Below are 20,175 nucleotides of genomic sequence, written 5' to 3' on the forward strand. Positions count from 1 at the left end.
ATCGGATGAATATACGACAGGTGTCGAGGAATTTATCAGAGTTGCTATGGAAGATATGGCGAATAAGGGGAGTACAATGATGTCGTGTCCTTGTCGTGATTGTAACAATGGTCAAAAATTTTCCAACTCGAACCAAGTGAGGAGCCATTTAATCCGTCGTGGATTCAAGCAAGGATATAAGTGTTGGATATGGCATGGTGAGAGTTTTCCAACCGACATAGGTACTGGTACTGAGCATCAGGAATACCATACCGTTGGGGATGAGGGGAATGACTTACGGGGATTGGAAACCGACGTAGGTACTCGTACTGAGCAACAGGAGTATCATACCGAAGAAAATGATGATATAGTGGTAGATAAATGTGATAATTTTGATCAAATGTTACGTGATATAGAAGAGGATTTTGATAATGATAAGCAGTATTGTTTGTTTGAGAATTTGTACGAAGATTCTAATAAGGAATTGTATCCTGGTTGTTCTAAATTTTCAAAATTGAAAGGTGTATTAAAATTGTATAACCTTAAAGCATCTAACGATTGGAGTGATAGAAGTTTTACTGAGCTATTACAAACTTTAAAAGAAATGCTTCCGGAAGGAAACGAGATACCACCCAATATTTACGAAGCGAAGAAAATATTGTGCCCAGTTGAATTGGGAGTTCAAAGAATACACGCGTGCCCAAATGATTGTATATTATATCGAAATGAGTATGAAGACCTTCACGAGTGTCCAAAATGTGGTGCATCACGTTACAAACCAAAGCAGATTGCCAGTGATAAAAGTGATGATTGTAAACCGAATAAAGGACCTCCTGCAAAAGCATTGTGGTACCTCCCCGTAAAACCGAGATTCAAACGTTTGTTCTCAAATGCTAAAGATGCAAAATTACTGCGTTGGCATGCCGAAAACCGGAAGAAAGACGGGAAATTACGGCACCCCGCTGATTCTCCCCAGTGGAGGAATATTGACAGAGAGTTTTCTGAATTCGGACGTGACCCTAGAAATCTAAAGCTTGGGCTGAGTGCAGATGGAATAAATCCGCACAGTAGCATGAGCAGCAAGCATAGCAGTTGGCCGATTTTATTGTGCATTTATAATCTTCCGCCTTGGTTATGTATGAAGCGCAAATACATCATGTTGACCTTGCTCATATCAGGACCCAAACAGCCCGGGAACGACATAGATGTATATCTAGCGCCATTGATTGAGGATTTAAAAGAATTATGGCAACCCGGAGTGCAAATGTATGATGCATACAGCAAGGAGAAATTCACTTTACGGGCCATGCTTTTCTGCACCATTAATGATTTTCCGGCTTATGGAAATTTGTCGGGTTATAGTGTCAAAGGAGAGAAAGCGTGCCCTGTTTGCCTGGATGATACAGTCGATGTGTGGCTACCCAACTCCTCTAAAAATGTGTACATGGGTCATCGTAGATTTCTTCCTACCAACCACGCACACCGAAAGAGAAAAAAAGAATTCAATGGAAAGACCGAGAATACCATAGCAAATTACCCGTTGACCGGTAAGCAAGTTTATTCGCGAGTAAAAGATTTGAAAGTTCAATTGGGTAAATTTAAAAAGAAGGTGGTGAGAAAGAAAGGGGCTCCGAAAATATGTTGGAAGAAGAGGTCAATATTCTGGGATTTACCATACTGGGAGCACTTAGAGGTTCGACACTGTCTCGATGTGATGCATGTGGTTAAAAACGTGTGTGATAGCATAGTTGGAACATTATTGAATATTCCGGGTAAAACTAAGGACGGTATCAATGCTCGGAAAGACATGCAATTCTTGAACATAAGGCCAGATCTACAACCAGCAGAGAAGGAAAGAGAAAAAGGAAAAACTTGTACATATCTAAAACCCGCAATGCATACGCTATCGAAAGCAGAGAAAAAAAGCTTACTGGAATGCCTTCATGGTGTCAAAGTTCCATCTGGATATTTTTCGAATTTTAAAAACCTAGTTTCACTGGATGATTTAAAATTGACAGGAATGAAGTCTCACGACTGTCATGTTTTAATGACACAGCTTCTTCCTGTTGCAATTCGGGGCATATTGCCAAAGTGTGTTAGGCAGACCATTACGAAGCTTTGCTTTTTCTTTAACGCCATCTGTTGCAAAGTAAATGATCCTGATACGCTAGATGCTCTGCAGAAGGAGGTTGTTGTCACTCTTTGTCATTTTGAAATGTATTTTCCGCCGTCTTTTTTTGACATCATGGTTCATTTAATCGTTCACCTAATTAGAGAAATTAAGATGTGTGGACCTGTTTTCTTGCGGTACATGTATCCGTTCGAGAGATACATTGGATTGTTAAAGGGATATGTCAGGAACCGATATCGGCCTGAGGGCAGCATTGTAAGAGCTTACACTGCCGAAGAGGTTATTGAGTTTTGTACTAATTATATGGATGATGTCAAAGCCATCGGCATCCCTAAATCTCGGCACGAGGGTAGACTTCACGGGGTAGGAACAATCGGTGCGAAATTATTCGTGCCTGATAGTACAACAATGTCACTAGCACATTTTCATGTTTTGCAACACCTCACTGACGTTCATCCTTTTTGGGATGAGCATATGACTCTCTTGCGGCAACAGAATCCTAAGAAATCTAACAAGTGGTTAATCGGCGAACACAATAAAACTTTTGAAAGATGGTTTACACGTAGAGTCATGCAAGCTCCGGAGGGAGAAAACATTAAAGAAATTGTCAAATTGTTGGCTCTTGGTCCAGTTCATGTCGTGAGGACCTTCCAAGGATATGACATCAACGGGTACACATTTTACACAAGAAATCAAGATGCAAAGAGTACCGTGCAAAACAGTGGAGTGACGTTAGTAGCTGTTTCGAGTGATTTGTCAGATCCTAAAGGTGCCGGACCATCGCATGCATCGATGTCATATTACGGGTTTATTGAAGAAATTTGGGAGCTCGATTACATAAGATTTAATATCCCGTTATTTATGTGTAAATGGGTCGATAACCGTAGGGGGGTTAAAGTCGACGAAGATGGTTTTATTCTGGTGGATTTCAGTAAAGCTGGATATAAGGATGATCCATTTATACTTGCAAGACAAACCACGCAAGTGTTCTACGTAACTGATCCCGCCGATCGTTCAAGACATGTTGTCCTCCCTGGTAAAAGACGTATAATCGGGATTGATAATGTGGAAGACGAAGAAGCGTACGATCATTTTGACGAGATACCACCGTTTTCTACTGGCATGGCATCTCTACTGGGCGCTGAGGATAATGAAACAGGTCACATGCGCATCGATCATGATGAAGGAGAATGGGTTGAAGAAGTTTCCATTGGCAAGTCATAATATTGGTATGTCATATATTTAATATTGGTATGTCAAAAAATATTAAAATGTGAGTTAATAATATTTAATATTGCTGACAAAAATGTACGATTTTTTTTTTTCAGAATGCACTGAAACACCCGACGATGAGAAGCATGCAAGTTATTCTTCAACACTTCTTGTAGCTTATTTTTAAATTTCTAATGTTTTTATTTTAGTAGCTTATTTTATTTTATTTTATAAGTAATTTTTAAAATACAAAAATATTAAATAACACATAAACATGCTTTTTTTTATATTTTAAAATAACATACACATTCAAAAATAAAAAATAACACATAAACGTGAAAAAAAAAATTTATATTTTAAAATAACATACACATTCAAAAATAAAAAATAACACATAAACGTGCTTTTTTTATATTTTAAAATAACATACACATTCAAAAATATAAAATAACACATAAACATGTTTTTTTTTATATTTTAAAATAACATACACATTCAAAAATATAAAATAACACATAAAAATCCTTTTTTTAAATTTTAAAATACAGAAATATAAAATAACACATAAACATGTTTTTTTTATACAAAAATATAAAATAACACAATTTTAAATAAATAGCACTATCAGCATCGGTTCCTAACTTAAGAACCGATGCTGATAGTAATATTTTATATTTAAAATGATATACATATTCAAAATAACACATAAACATTTTTTTTTATATTTTAAAATGATATACATATTCAAAAATATAAAATAACACATAAAAATCCTTTTTTTATATTTTAAAATAAAAAAATATAAAATAACACATAAACTTCCTTTTTTTAATATTTTAAAATAACATACACATTCATAAATAAATAGCACTATCAGCATCGGTTCCTAACTTAAGAACCGATGCTGATAAAAAACCGCATTATTTTAAATATATAGTACCATCAGCATCGGTTCCTAGCTTAAGAACCGATGCTGATCGGCTTCCCTCTCCAACCGGCGCATCTATATTCTTTAAAACTTACAAATTTTTCAAAAACCCAAAACCTCATAACCTCAAAACCCTCTCCTCCGCCGTGACCTAGCCCTGATTTGAAACCTCAAAACCCGGTTCTGTGTTCTCTTCTCCGCCGTGACCTAGCCGTGACCTAGCCGTGCATTTTGAGTTTCCATTGCTCTTCTCCTCCGCCGTTCCGGTGGCCCGGTCCTGTCTTCTCCTCCGCCGGCTCCATTGCTCGGCCCTCTCCTCTCAGTCCTCTCGCCTCTCATTTTAGGTAAGTTTGCTATTTTAGTTTTGCTATTTTAAGTAGTTCCAAATTATCAAATCAAATCAATTCGGTTTCAAATCAACCAAACCGAATTTATAAATTGTTTACAATTCGGGTACCAAACCGAATTTAGAAATTGTTTTAGAGATTTGTTTGACATTTGAGAGAAATTTGTTAGAAATTTGTTAGAAATAATTTGTTTAATTCGGGTACCAAGTATTTTAAGAATATACTTGTTAGTAATTTGTTACAAATTTGATAGATTAGGGTACCAATTTAAGAGGTACCAATTTGAGAAATAATTCGGGTACCAATTTAATTCGGGTACCAATTGAATTTAGAAAATTCTTGTTGCTAATTCTTTTTGTTGGTATATTATAATTTCGGTTGTTGTTGGTACTTAGCTTAAGAACCAAAATAAATGTTGTTGGTACATTAGAATTGTTGGTACATTACTAATTGTTGGTACATTAATTAGAATAATTGTTGGTACCTAGCTTAAGAACCAAAATAATTGTTAGACATTTGGAAATTGTTGTTGGTACATTAGAATTTGGGTTAATAATTGGTTTAGTTACCAAACCAAAATAATTGGTGTGGATTTATTTGTTGATTTAATTTGAATTGGTTTGAAGTTAGTTTGGATTTATTTGGACTTTGAATTTATTTGGACTTGGATTTATTTGGACTTGCAAATTCAGATATGGAAAGCAATAGTGAGACAGCCTCGGCTAAGAAACGAGGAAGAGGGCCTAATGCAATTAAGGAGAAGTTTAACGAGAAAGGGAAAGAGCTGGAACTTGACAAGTTTCACAGGCCGGTTGTTACTACGGAAACAACGTCTTTTCCAACGGAATTCGGTATATTGGTGAGAATGAATATTCCTATAAGTTTCGTATTGTGGAAAGATGTTCCAGAAGAGAACAAGCTGAAAATATGGGAAACACTGAAGGTAAATAACGTAGTACTAAGTTCACAAGCTTTCATTTGATATTAAATAACTCTAAATTTTGATTTCTATTTGTTTGGCAGCTGAGATGGGGTATAAAAGAGGAAGAAAAAGTGAGGAACTATTATTATCAGAAGATGGCTACTTATCACCGGAGGTGGCGAACCGAGATGACTAAAGTGTGGCGCGCGGGTGAGACTCCCGATTTTGCCAAGCAAAATATGGAAGAAAAAGACTGGGAGGTATTTGTCAAGTATCGAGAGACGGAGGAGTTTGAGGTATGTTTATTTCTGCGGATCACCTACCTTATCTCTAAGTAAGAATTCAAATACTCTTATAATTAAGGCCTACAATGATTGTCTTGACATATTAATTGTAGACTGCTAGCAAAATTGGAAAGGAGAATCAGGCCAAAAACGAGTATCCGCATTTCTTAGGATCTAGAGGTTACATGAGCGAGGATTTTCGGAGTAGGCTTACAGATGCTATGCAGATGATTGCAGACGAGAAAACATCTAGTGATCCGTCTTCCCAAGGCTCAACAAGTGCATTGAAACTAGAAGAGGTCCTTGATATGTCGATTGAGCATAGGCACGTCACCTGGAGACTAGGAAGACAAAAGCTCGATAAGGAGACCAAGGAACGCTTTTATCCAGAAACATACGTACCGGTCATCGAGAAGATTGTAAGAATTTTAGATATTGTCATTCATTGAAACCTCTACTTTACTTTATTAGTTTATTGTAAGAATTTTAGATATTGTCATTCATTGAAACCTCTACGTTAATTTATTAGTTTATAACATGTTGTCATTCCAGGAAGAACAAGAGGCGGCTCTGAAAAAAGGCTTGTTGGCCGTCGAACGATACGACGATGTTCTCGGAAAATCTCTGCCAAATCCGGAACATCCTGGGAGGGTGAGAGGAGTGGGAGGTTTGGTTCCTATCAGGAAAACATACGAGAAGAGCTCAATAAGGAGGAGACGCGCTCCCTCGAGTTCCGAAGCAAAAATGAGGGAAGAAATGGAGGACAAAGTAAGAGAAATAGAGGTGAGACTAGAAGCAAAAATGAGGGAAGAAATGAAGTCTCAACTTGCACTTTTGGTTCAGCAGTCAATGGGCCAACAAGTTCAGACGTTTACCCCAACAGTCCTTCAGAGCAGCAGCCAGTCAGTCAAACCAATTGCAGATCTTTCCGGGTATACTGAGGTAATGCAAATTCAAATTCAATAATATTCAAATTTCACCATTTATTTTCCATTACATGTTGTACTGTTCATACGTTTTAGTTTATTCGAGTAAATACATATATCTGAACAGGAGGCAGAAATAAGCTGCAAACTCCAGGCAGCTGTCAATGGGAACACTGTTACAGTAGCCGTGGGGACAATTCATGTTCCAGTTGCACTCGGTGGAACAATTCACGGCAGACCGATGCCGCTCGACCATGCAAGAGTGATAGTGGATGGTATTTTCGATGCGGACTTCATAAATCACCCATTACCTGTACCAAATGGCGAGCAGGAAACCCTAAAGGATGCCCTCGGCAGTTTCACTGCATGGCCGATGTCCATGATAGCGATAGGTTCAGCTGAGGTATATTATTATTACAAGTTCTTATACTTCCGAATTAGTATCTATGTGATAGAGTTATAGATGATTTTGGATTTTACTTCAATTTATTATGAAATTTTGCAGGAACCACGCAAAGAAATGATTATTCCTGGAGGTCCGAAAGCAACGAGTCACTGCAAGGCATTTGATGGTATCAATTTTGACAAGCTGGGACAGACATTCAAGCATATTCGTGATCGGTTTTCGGAGCTAGATGGCAGCCCAATCGAAATCGATTCCCCAGCTGATCTTTTATGTTCAAATGACTCCATATGCGTCTATGCAGATGATTATGCGGCCTTGCTTACTCCACAGGAGTGGCTCACTGTACCAGTTGTTCAGATCTGGATGCTGTGAGTTAATATTTGTAATAATTGCAGATGTTTAGTACTTGTAATTCAAATTTCACAAAATTGAGATCACCTTTGTGTCTTTATTTTGTAGGTATTGGCACAAATACCTCAAGGAGGAATATCCCGATGAGCAGGTTGGTTTCATGGACCCCAGTCAAACGAATGCCACCCTGTTGAATGATGACCGAGGACGTGTTCTTCAATACATAGGGAAAGCACTCCGAGAAAATCAGGACAAGAGATTAATCTTCATACCATACCATCAGATGTTAGTGTTACATATATATATATTCTAATTTTATTATATTTCTTTCAATTCATATAAATTGAATAATATGACATGCTACAAACCTAACATGCAGAAATCATTGGATATTGGTCGTGCTTATGCCAAGAGAACGTGCATTGTACGTGTACGATTCCGATAAGAAAGGTAAAAGAATGCTGATGATCAGTGCTGCTATCGAGGAGTAAGTGTCTTTCCTAAATTTTACGTTTTTTTAGAATACTAATGATTTTATTATTATATTATCATTTCAAAAATGTATCGTAAGTACTGATTGTTCAATGTTTTCATATTTCAACAGCGTCTTCATAAAGGAAATGGGTGCTTCTTTAACGGTTCGTAACGATTGCAAGGTAAAAATTCATATTGCGATATAATTATAATGAATATACATATAAGCCATTTGTATGCTCGTAATACAAACATTTTTTTTTGAAACTTGTTATGTAGTGCCCACAACAACCAGCCGGCTGGGAATGTGCATATTATACCATGTTGCTCATGCAAGACATAATAAACCACTGTCTCGATGTTTTTCCGCAATTGAAGGTATATATGCATTTATAAATTTTTCAAAAATAAGAATTGTTGTTTCAAATATAATAAAATACACAATTTAATTGTATATATATGCTCTTCACAAATTCTAAAAATGCAGGATATTCCCGCTAAATATACGTTACAACGCTTGGCCGACTTTCGCCAAATGTGGGCTAAAGCCTTGCTGAAAGAAATTAAGACGAGAGGAAGTTAGGAACATGAATTTTTTGTAATAAGTTAGGATGTGTACGATATATAATTAATTTATGATGTGTTTTATTGATAATTAATTTAGGATGTGTTTTATTGAAAATTAATTTAGAATGTGTTTTATTGATAATTTAGGATTTGTGATAATTTCAAATTTCGGCCAGCTAAATAAATATGAAAGCTGGCCATTTAATAAAAAATATTTTTTAAAAATTCAATTGAGTATCAGCATCGGTTCTTACTTAAGAACCGATGCTGATAGTGATTTTCTGAATTAAAATACAAATCAGTATCGGTTTTTCAGTCAGAACCGATGCTGATACTCTATTTTCTGAATTTAAAAAATATAATTTGAAATATACATCTGTATCGGATGTACAGTACAACCGATGCTGATAGTTTTTCCTGAATTTTAAAAATTATATTTACAAAATAGAACTGCATCGATTGTTAATTAGAACCGATGCAGATTAGTACCTATCTGCATCAGTTGTTAATTAGAACCGATGCAGATTAGTACCTATCTGCATCGGTTGTTAATTAGAACCGATGCAGATTAGTACCTATCTGCATCGGTTTTTAATTAGAACCGATGCAGATTAGTACCTATCTGCATCGGTTGTAACAACCGATACAGATTTGTTTGGTATCTGTGTCGCCCTCATCAGGATCGGTTGTGAACCGATACTGATATCTGTATATAACCGATACTGATTCTATTTTTTCCAATGGTGTTACCTATCAAGGATATGTGTAGATTCATATCCCGTGGAAATTACTGCCTCGGTTCTCATTAAGAGCTAAATTGCTCATCCCACCATCTACATAGAGCACACTTACCATAGGGGTGGGGTTAAAGTCATAGTAGGAAATATCGGCCAATACCGATCCGTATCGGCCGATACGTATCGGTATCAGCCGTGACCGATCTGATACTGGTCCATTACTCGCGATAGTGTGTTAAGCTCCAATCTATGGTATTGGCCGATACTGGTCCGATACATATCGGTATCGGCTGTGACCGATCCCGATACCGATATTTCCTACTATGGTTGAAGTCAATGCTCTTTAAAAGTGTGCATTATTTTAGTCAACTTATCAGCTTGTTATCACCAAGATGACCCATTAGAACTAACACCCATCTCCCTCGATGAAATTTATATGTAGACTTTAAATTTAATCCATCATCAATATTTTCATATCAATGAATAATTATTTGTTGCTAGAGTTTGTAAGATTTTTTTTTTCTTTACTTCATTTATCTGTGATTAATTAATTCATGAATCATATTAATAATTTCATGAATTAATTATTTGTAACATCATAGCATCATGCTACATGAATCAATCACATATATCATTATTCATACATAATATCATGCCATTTAATATTTCAATTAGTATTTAAACCCTGCATTTTATGTTTTAATGAGATAATAAGAATTATATTTTCTAATAATTCTTTTTTTTAATGAAATGTTAAGGATATGTTTATGCATCCAAATTCACCTCTTTTTGCAAATTTCTTAAAACCCCAAGATGCGTAAAATGTATCGCTGGTACTTTTGAAAGTCCAGACTTAGGTTACATTGGTCAATTTAGAAGGGGCACCATTATGTTGAAGTACGGTGAAAGTTGTCTGTGCCTTCACTTCAGCAACTTCACTTTCCAGTCGAAGGAAAATGGATATATAGTCTTTATGATCGTTGTTGTTTCCACCATGATAGAATATAATTTTCCAGTTATATCCATCGACATTAAAAACATCAGAGTCAATGCTTTTTCCTGTGCCAATACCTTTAATTAGGGAATATCCGTAAATCTTAAACTCATGTGATCCAATTGTGGTCTCTGTTCGAATTGCTGAGGCTGTCTCGAGCTTTTGATGACTGATATCTTCCACTGAAAGAGTATGTGTGTGTGTGTATTAAAAGAGATAATAATTATGTACGATCTACACTAGAATCATTTTCTTGTTATATAGGATTTTGATTCGCATAATATTAATATTGCCCACTCAAAGATCACATAGAAAATTGAGACACCCATTGTGAGCTAATAAATTTAGTTGAAGGGGTTGTCTCCATATATATGGATGTGTGTGTGTGTGTCTAGGGCTGCAAATGAGCTGACTTTGAGCGAGTTACCTCCAACTCGTGCTCAGCTCATTTGATAAAGGAGCGAGTCAACTCGAGTTGAGATGTCAATAACGAGCTGTAAAGCCAACTCGAGTTCAGCTCATTACCAAATTGAGTTGGCTCACAACTTGTTTATAACTCGTTTGACCAGTCAATTTTCTTAGTTATAGTTACATATTAGTAAGAGTTTATCTAAACAAAAACAATTCAAATGATTTAGTAAGGTTTATCTAAACACAAACAATTCAAACATAATTAACAAGACAACTAACAAAATAAAAAATTCAAACAGCATCTTAGGAGTTATTTAGAAGGACATAGAATTTATTATCACAAATTTTGTATAACTCGAGTTGGGATATGCTCAAACTCAACTCATTTATTAAACGAGTCAGTCAACTAGAGTTGTAAATGAGCGAGTTAAAGCGAGTTATTAAGAAGAGTTGTTAAGAAAACCAAACAAATAGAACTCTTCTCATCAAAATTGTTGGACTTCTTAACAACTCTTCTCATCAAAACTTTGCTACATAGTTAAGAAGGGTCTAGCATCATTCCATTGATGAGAAGAGTTGTGACATTAAAATTTAAAACATGAAGAGGCAAAAAGAAAAAAGAAAACCCAAAAGAGGTGATAATCAAAGTAAAACAAAATGGTGCCTCAAGAAGTTTGATCACCGGTACCAAAGAGTAACCCAGCCTAAGAAAATAAAAGAGAAGAAAGAAAACAAAAACCAACATAAACCAATAGATGTTTAATAGAAATTAAGAACTAGAGAAAAAATTGCTAGTCTGAAAAATTGAAAACATAATGTTTTTTACCTGATGAAGATAAAAGATTGAAGTATATCCGTAAATAAAGTTTAAGGTTTGGAATTCGAAGCAATATATATAACTTTCTTCGGATATTGTTGGGTGACTATTTATAGATTATAGTAGCTAAAATTGTTGAATTTCAATTTATTTTTGGGAAAATTGAGATACCTTTATGATTGGATCTCTATATGTAGCAAATCAATCAAGAAAATTATATAATATGCTTTTTTTGATTAAAAATAAGAGCAATATATCCTTGGGGATCAACTATATATTACCAAAAATAATAAAAGGCAACTATGAAATTTTATATGGGCACTAATTAGATCCCAGATATTATTGTGGAGTGAAAAGAAAAAGGAAAGTATCTCTTAAAAAAAAATCTAATAACAACCGTTCAAAAATTATTTCCTTTGTAGATATATATGCGCAAAATAAATAAGAAATCATAAAATGAAGGCAATGATGGGTAATTATATCATCCCCGCTTAATCTTCCCCTGTTCTGTCCCCCATCAAAAATCATACCAAATTAACAGTCAAAGTTGTACTAAATTAGAAATTGAATATTCACCTTTTTTTTCTCCATTTTGTCTTCATCTCTCCTGTTTTCACTCTCGCTCTCCTCTTGAGTCTTCTCAACTGATAAAGAAAGATATCGCAGCCATGGCAACTCTTCTTCAAAGGCTCTCCAAATCCTCTTTCCTGGCCAGCATCACCGCCGCCTTCAGGCAACACTACCACTCCTCCACTTAGGGCCACGGGATTCCTGTCAGCGCCTCCTTCTCCGCCGTTGTCTCCAGCGGTCTGGCTCTCTACTAACTGTAGAACAATACAATTTATGTGTGTGTGTTTGTGAGTAGAACTAGGGTACATGTTCTTAAGCTCACCAAGCCTCTTTGTGATCTTAATTCAAAAATCTATCGGATTGGCTTCAAACAACATATTCAAACCGTTGAAACCGTTCTACTTCACATGTGACACATTTACATGTCAAATTTATAAATTTTCAAACTAGTTTAATATAAAATCAAGGGGTCAACAAATTATTTTCAAATGATTTATAATTTTTCTAACTAGTTTATTATAAAGTCAAGCAGTCAACAAGCGGTCAACACTTTAGAGAAGTTGATTTTCATTCCAGAAAGATTTTCAAAGGCCAAAAGGTGCAATTTAAGTGTTTCAATTATTTTAGGTTCAGCTTTAAGAAATAATAATGTACGTGTCATATGCAAATTGAAGGTTCAAATAGCTATAGGGCCAATAGTTGGGAAGTTGCCAAGACCAGAAATGATACTTGCCTTTTGAATGGATTGAAGTGGATTTTTAAGTACATCGATCGGCAACAAGGTCAAAAAGAAGGAGAGAGAGAGGGGGTCTCCTTGCTTTAAACCTCTACGACATTTAAAATACGGACCTAATTCATTATTAAAGTTAATACAAGTTTGACCCCATCAAGAATATTCTTAATCCATGTTTGAAAGACAGTACTAATTAATCCCCTAGCTTGTAAGGTTTCAAGTAAAAAAATCTCAATTCACCATATCAAAAGCTTTCTCGAAATCTAATTTAAATATAACCCCTTTTTTATTTTCTTACAATGTACATGGTGTAAGACCTCTTGGGCACATGCTATGTTATCAGTAATCAACCTACCTTTCAAAAATGTTGTTTGAAAATCATCAATTAAACAAGGAAGAACCCTGCTGACTAATTAATCTTTCAAGTCGACTATGGAAAGCCAAGCTGGTACAAGAAGCCACAATGGAAATGGTCGAGAAAGAGTGTGCCAAATGTAGAGTTGCAATTGTAGAAGCTTACAAGAATATGATTAAAGGTGAGGATAAATAATTGATCGTGGTTTAGAGCAAGACCACGGAAGTAGTTATTCCCGAAGATATGAATATTACTGATACAAGTATTAGTGAGGAAACCAACGCCACTAAGTAATTTTATTCTCACGTTTTAAGATCGTAATTAAAACGAATTAGTACATTAGCAATAACTATCAACATAATTTTGTACTCATCTTATGTAATAATTATCAATAGATTCAGTGATGTAGTTATTTGGTGTCATCAATAACTACATAATCTCAACCTTTAAATGCAATTAAATTAGTACTGTAATTTAGATTGTTTTCATATAAATTGAAAATAATTTGTAAGAGATGATTAAGACGGATTTTCTTAATGTCATTACAACAGAAATTCTAACAAAATTTCATAATCATAATTAAAAAAGTAAAAAATAAATAAAAAATTCCAACAAAATAGTAAAAATATAATATCAAATTTAGTCTCCCAACAAAATATAATATGGTGATCAAGTAAATAGGTTAGATCGAATGTTTAAACTTTGAAAATTTAAAATATGAGTTTGAAGTAAAACATGTCATTTAATTCATGAAGCACGATAGCCCGTCTCTTTCTTATTTTACAATAATATTAATATTTTTATATATTATTTATATTATAAAATAACAAATTACTTATGTCCTAATTTTACTCATATATATAATATCAGAACTTGTCACTATATCATATATATCCATGGGGGTATTTGTTTATTATATTAAAGGGCACATGTACCCAATAGCTTGTTAATTAGAATTGAAGTGCTTATCATTAATGAAGTTTATTTCTTTTTTTCTTTATGTTATTGATAAACTCAAAATTGGCAACATAGATGCTTTTTGTTGATTACTTGGTTGTACAATCGAGGACGGTAACCAATTAAAAATAAATCCTACTACTTAATTTGAAAAAAAAATATATGTATAAGTCTTTGATTGGTTTTGAACAATGCAAATTATAGTAAATATATTGAATTTCTTATTATTACAAAAAAATAATAATAATTAATAATTAAATTATAAAATATTACAAAATTATATCATAACTTTTTTAAAACAACGGCAGTAACGGAATCGACTTTGGTTTTGGCATTCGTAATTTTTTCTTAAGTTGTGACGGATATTAATGTCGAAGTAGATCCGGTCACTAATGATAAGTACATCACAAAATGATATTGGATTCATATTTCTTGTTAGTAAAAAGCGCGTAATCTATGTTATAATTAAAATGCAAACTGAAACATTGCCTTTATATCCTACAGATTGATATTTTACATCGATTTGATCCATGTTAGCAATGTTAGCAAGTTAGTATCAACAAGGCCAATTAATGTTTAAAAAGTAAGGTAATTACATATGCTCCAATTTTAGATGTTATATTCTTAATTATTTACAAATTAGAATAAATAAAATTAATTTATTTGATTTCCTCTAATATCTTCAATAAGAAATATTAGAAATATTTTTTAAAATAAGTAATATATATATTTTTCTATCCTTCTCTAGTAATTCTCTTTTCTCGTCATAATCAATAATCTCAATTGTCTGACAGATAAGCAAATAAAATAGTTTAGAAGTAATGGTTTCAAAAGAACAACGAATGGATGAATGTCTGATAAAAAATGTAATTTATTTCACACCAACTATATTCTCTGTACACACAACATGATGAAGAAAAAATATCAATTTTTATCATAAAATTTTATATTCAAATATTATAATTCGAATAAAAATGGATCGAAGAATATAGTAATGCGTGTTGTTGAACACAATATTGATTGATTGTGTGCATGCTATTATATATAATGCTTCCTAATTAAATTTGTCAAGAATATAGTTATCAGGGTCTCTCGTGACTCAAGCATTGCCTCTGGTATTATTTTATATATTTAATTATATTTTACTATTTGCATCTCGTGGATTTGGGAATATTTAGAGATGCGTTCAGGTCAAGCATGATAGAGGTGTACATATATATGACCATAGAGCAAGATGTTATTGAAGGGCACATGTTATTAGCAGGTTGTTAATTTTGTTGCCATGCTTGACCTAGAGCAAGATGCATGCTCTTCACTTAGTAATTAAATTAACTTTCAATGTGACAACAGAAAAAAATATATACGGTGCCCCAACATTCATCATACCGCATGGCCCCCGGACTCACTGACAAATGGGTCCTAAATAAGCAGAAGTCATTGTGGGAAATTCATGGGGCAATGCCAGAGGTACTGTACGCTTTCTACTTCTAGTTATGTGTCCACGCGTTGCAGTGGGGATTAATAGTATTATATTTTTATCATTTTTCAATGTATGAAAATTAATTAAAATGATATGTTGCCTGTTATGAGTTGTTCATCTTTATAAAAAAATAATATATATCATTTCTTCTTTTTAGTTTCTTAGCTCTGAAACTTTTTCATCTAAATTACAAAAGTCAATCAAAAACAGGAAATTATTTTAAAATAAAACAAAGAGAAAAAGCAACTTGTAATAGTAATTGACTTGTACACAGCCAATTAATGAAATATTTCTTCTTCAAATTTTATTCCAAATTTTATTTCAAATTCTAATAGACTAAAGTAAGACAATACCGTTTCTTGTATCTTGAAGGCTTTTATTTCAAATTTTAATTAAAGTTTGAAAAATTGCTAAAATAACAAGTTCTGATATTTACTGTTAAAATTGCCAGTATTTTTTCTTTGTTTCTTGAAGGCTTTTTGTTAGAAGAAATGCTAGCAGAGTAAGAGATACATTTTGAAAGACCTTAAAATTCAGTTTACTAGAATCGAGCATTCCGTCAAAATCTATCTTGCTTTCAACATGAATATAGTTTATTTTCTTCATGGTTTAATTTTTCTGAAGGTGTGATGCCATCTAACATTTTTGAACGTATGAATAATTATTTTAAATTTTCTTTGGGATCAACACCATCTCTTTCGAATATTAGACTCTAAATATAGGCTTATCCAGCTTTTGGGCATATTAGGTTTTTTCTTTTCTTTTTTTTTAAATAAATCTGCTGGTTTTCAATCGTCTTTTAACACAATGTGCTGGTTAATTTTCTTTGCAAGGGACTGAACACTTATAATACAAACCGTGATTTTTCAAGCTTTATCTAAAAAAAACTGGAAATAAACCTGCTGTTATTACTTGGGAATAACAGGAGCCTGTTATTCCAATCCCAACCATTGATATTCGTTGAGATTCGTTGAGATTCGTGCATGAAAAAAATTACTTCGTGGAGATTCATGCATGGAAAAATTTTGACGGTTGGGATCTGAATAACAGGTTCTTGTTATTACAAAGGACTATAGCAGATTTATTTCCTGGTTTTTTTCAGATTAAGCTTGAAAAATCACGGTTTGTATTAAAAGTGTTCAGTCCTTTGCAAGAAAACCAACACATTGTGTACAAAGACGATTGAAAACCAGCACTCATTTCTCAGATTTCATTAAATTTCTGTTCAAGTGAATCGTTCAGTGGCATTGCAAAGAACAAGCAATGTACAAAACTACAAATTCGACACTGTGTCATTTTTATTTACATTCTATACAATTTTAATATTGAACTGCCAAAATAATCCAACTTATATTTCAAATATTGAAGTACAAATGCATTAGAAAACAACATGACTATAACATGGCTGACATACCCCATAAATCTCTTCTTTTAGTTTTAACAACTGCTTTATGCATAGCAGGAAGAATCAGCCAAGTCGTACCGGAATCAGCGGCTGGCAATTCGATTTTGGACCGATCTTCTTGGTTCATGATTTTTCAATGAAAAGCCGGTTCAAACCAGCCGCGTCAAGTGGTTCTTCTTCAATTTTCATGTTTGGGACAAATTCTTGACGTTTGGAGCGATTCTTCAGAAGAACAGAGTAGAGAAGAACAATGGAGTGAGTTGGCCGTAATTTGATTTTAGTCGAACGACGGAATAGGCTTGGCAGTGAACCGGGCAGCATCCTCAATACCACTATAGAAGGGGCCCCTTATTAAGATACTGACCGATTTAACCAAATCTCATTTAATTAAATACCACGCGGGACCCACAACCTCAGAATTGGCGTTGGTTGAGCTATTGTACTACAATCCATAAAATCACGGGTTGAGCTCTTGTTCTAGAATAAAAAAAGAATAGTGGACTATATATTGTACTTATATTCTAAAGTATACTTCCTTAATCTGAAATCACGGGTTCAGCTCTTTCATTCGGATCTACAATGCCATTTTTTTTTTATTCTGGATAACAATATTCCCTTTCTATTATAAAACTAAATCTGTGTTGACTAATCCAAATGAATTGTCAAATTAGAGAGCATTACCTCTCCTAATTCCATCCCTATTTCAGCACTCATGTTTTCTAAGAATTTTGCTCCAACATCAATTACAAGCCTACCTCCACAAAATATGTATTCAATCCCTGTAACTCTTCTCTTCCTCCTGACCCTTCTCCCGGCAGCCATTCAAGCGCAACCAAACACAAGTACACCAGACAGCACCTCCAACATCCAGCTGTCTTCTTGCCTTCTCTCCAAAAACATAAAAAACTTCACTTATCGTTCAAATTCATCATCTTCTCCATATATCAAACTACTTACCTTCTCCATTCAAAATCTCCGCTATTCTCTCCCTTCAAACCCAAAACCTGCCATCATAATCTTCCCCCTCTCTGAATACGAATTGCAATATGCAATTCTCTGCCTTAGACAAAGTTCTTTAACCATACGTGTTCGTAGTGGCGGCCATAGCTATGAGGGCTTATCCTACACCACATCGTACAATACTTCCTTTGGAATAATTGACTTGACCAACTTGAACAGTGTTCAGGTCGATCCTTCTTCAGCCACTGCTTGGGTCGAGGCAGGTGCAACAGTGGGTGAAATTTATTACAACGTGGCAGTTAAGTCAAATGGAACGCTCGGGTTTCCTGCTGGAACCTGTGCAACCATTGGATCTGGAGGTCACATATCAGGTGGTGGGTATGGTTTCCTATCAAGAAAGTACGGGCTGGCAGCTGACAACGTACTTGATGTCAGTTTCATTGCTCCAAATGGAACGGTTATGAATCGCAGTCAGATGGATGAAGATGTTTTTTGGGCAGTACGGGGTGGAGGAGGGGGGAGTTGGGGTATTGTTTATAAATGGAAACTACAACTAGTACATGTACCAAATCAGGTCACTTGGTTTAATAACTACAAATCCGGCCTGATCGAACCACTGGCTGATTTAGTTCACAAGTGGCAGTATGTTGGGCCCAGTCTCCCCGATGAGTTCTTTTTACAAACTATTATCTCAGGATTATGGGATGGGAACGGGTCGGTTACTTTCACAGGATTGTATTTAGGTCCAAAGGGAAGTGCTTTCTCAATCCTAAATGAAAGATATCCCGAATTACTGATCAGTGAATCTGACCTAGAAGAGATTAGTTGGGTTGAATCAACAGTAAAGGCAGCATGGGTCAACTCAGTAGCAGACCTTAGAAACCGGGGTACAAACTCAAAAAACTATTTCAAGGCAAAGTCAGATTATGTAGAAACCCCTATTTCAAAAGAGGGTCTTATTGGGGCCATAAAAATTTTAACCAAAGAGCCGAGTGCCTACATTATATTTAAACCATATGGTGGGGTCATGGAACGCATAGGAGGTACAAACTTGCCATTTCCTCACAGAGCGGGAAATTTGTTTAACATACAATATGGAATTGGTTGGAACAAAGACGAAGAGGGCATGACGGATAGATATATAGCTTGGCTAAGAGAGTTATATGCATATATGGGTTCTTTTGTGTCGAAAAACCCTAGAGCAGCATATGTAAACTATCTAGACCTAGATTTAGGAACCAACAACTGGACAGCCGGAAAAAGTGGTGCAGTTGATGACATCAACCATGCAAGGCTATGGGGTAATGCATATTTTCTATGGAATTATGACAGGTTGGTCAGAGCAAAGACAAAGATTGATCCTGAAAATGTTTTCAACAATGAACAGAGTATCCCCCCTTTATCTAAATAAATGGCTCCTGGGTAGGGAGACAGCTGAAATAAGTAAACCAAATTGGGATTCCCTATAAGTAGTGTACGATAGAAACAATGAATTTAGATGATTAATCTTGTTTGATAGGCGTGGACTATTTATAGTGAACTATCAACTATGTATTAAGTCAATTTCAAGTATCGGTATTATCTTTCTAAATCTCGGCTTTGCTGTGACTGTATCTTTTTCTATTTTAATAAAATTCATCAGATTTCTTTGCTTAATTCATGTTTTACTGCTTGATTGATAAAATTGGGAGTCCTTATTCAGGTTTGTATCAGAGCGATAAAGATTCCATCTGGAAATCAAAAAAGGCCAACTTAGGAAGATTAAGAAGAGCGAAATGACGACAGTTGCTTGTGTTAGGATAACAAAACCCTGTTTAATTGAAATTTAATTGATTCAACCCATATTCTTGGGTTAGAATACCTAGATGATATGTTGGAATGAATGCCAGTATTCTAGAATTTTAGGCTGTTCCATCTTTTCTTAGTCTAGTTGGCTTTTGTTGATCTATTAGTCATTACTTTGTTTGATATACTGTATGTTTTGTGCTTCTGGAATATACCAGTTTTTGTATTTGTTCCATCTCCAGTTGTTTGGAGTTGGTTACAGTAAGATTATGATTTCTAATGAAATTGGTAGGTTAATCCCACTTTATCAAAAAAAAAAATACCAGTGTGGAACCCATTTGCTACTGCTGAAGACCCGTTTTGCTTGATACTTCCAAATTTAAAGGAATCAAGCAAAACAGGTTTTAAGTCAGCACATAGCTGAGGAAGGATCGATCAGAGATC

At 34.7% G+C, this 20,175-nt stretch overlaps 1 protein-coding gene across 1 annotated transcript; it reads left to right on the forward strand.

Annotated features, from left to right (window-relative positions):
• Positions 1-3,232: 3,232 nt before the first annotated feature.
• On the forward strand, positions 3,233-19,357 carry LOC144545023 (berberine bridge enzyme-like D-2). Its single transcript, XM_078293576.1, has 4 exons — positions 3,233-3,323; positions 3,439-3,494; positions 6,857-7,004; positions 17,658-19,357. The coding sequence occupies exons 1-4, from the start codon at positions 3,233-3,235 to the stop codon at positions 19,355-19,357; spliced, it is 1,995 nt and encodes a 664-aa protein (XP_078149702.1).
• The last annotated feature ends 818 nt before the right edge of the window (positions 19,358-20,175 follow it).

The sequence above is a fragment of the Carex rostrata genome, chromosome 27 (genome assembly GCF_964058835.1).
Source record: "Carex rostrata chromosome 27, lpCarRost1.2, whole genome shotgun sequence".
Lineage (NCBI taxonomy): Eukaryota > Viridiplantae > Streptophyta > Magnoliopsida > Poales > Cyperaceae > Carex > Carex rostrata.

Excerpts from the sequence above, each read along its gene's own strand:
- LOC144545023 (XM_078293576.1), top strand. The coding sequence starts at position 3,233 with ATGGCATCTCTACTGGGCGCTGAGGATAATGAAACAGGTCACATGCGC. Across the intron at positions 3,495-6,856 it reads GTTATTCTTCAACACTTCTT|GAGGCAGAAATAAGCTGCAA; the intron begins GTAGCTTATTTT and ends ATATCTGAACAG. Across the intron at positions 7,005-17,657 it reads TGCAAGAGTGATAGTGGATG|AGAGCATTACCTCTCCTAAT; the intron begins GTATTTTCGATG and ends TTGTCAAATTAG.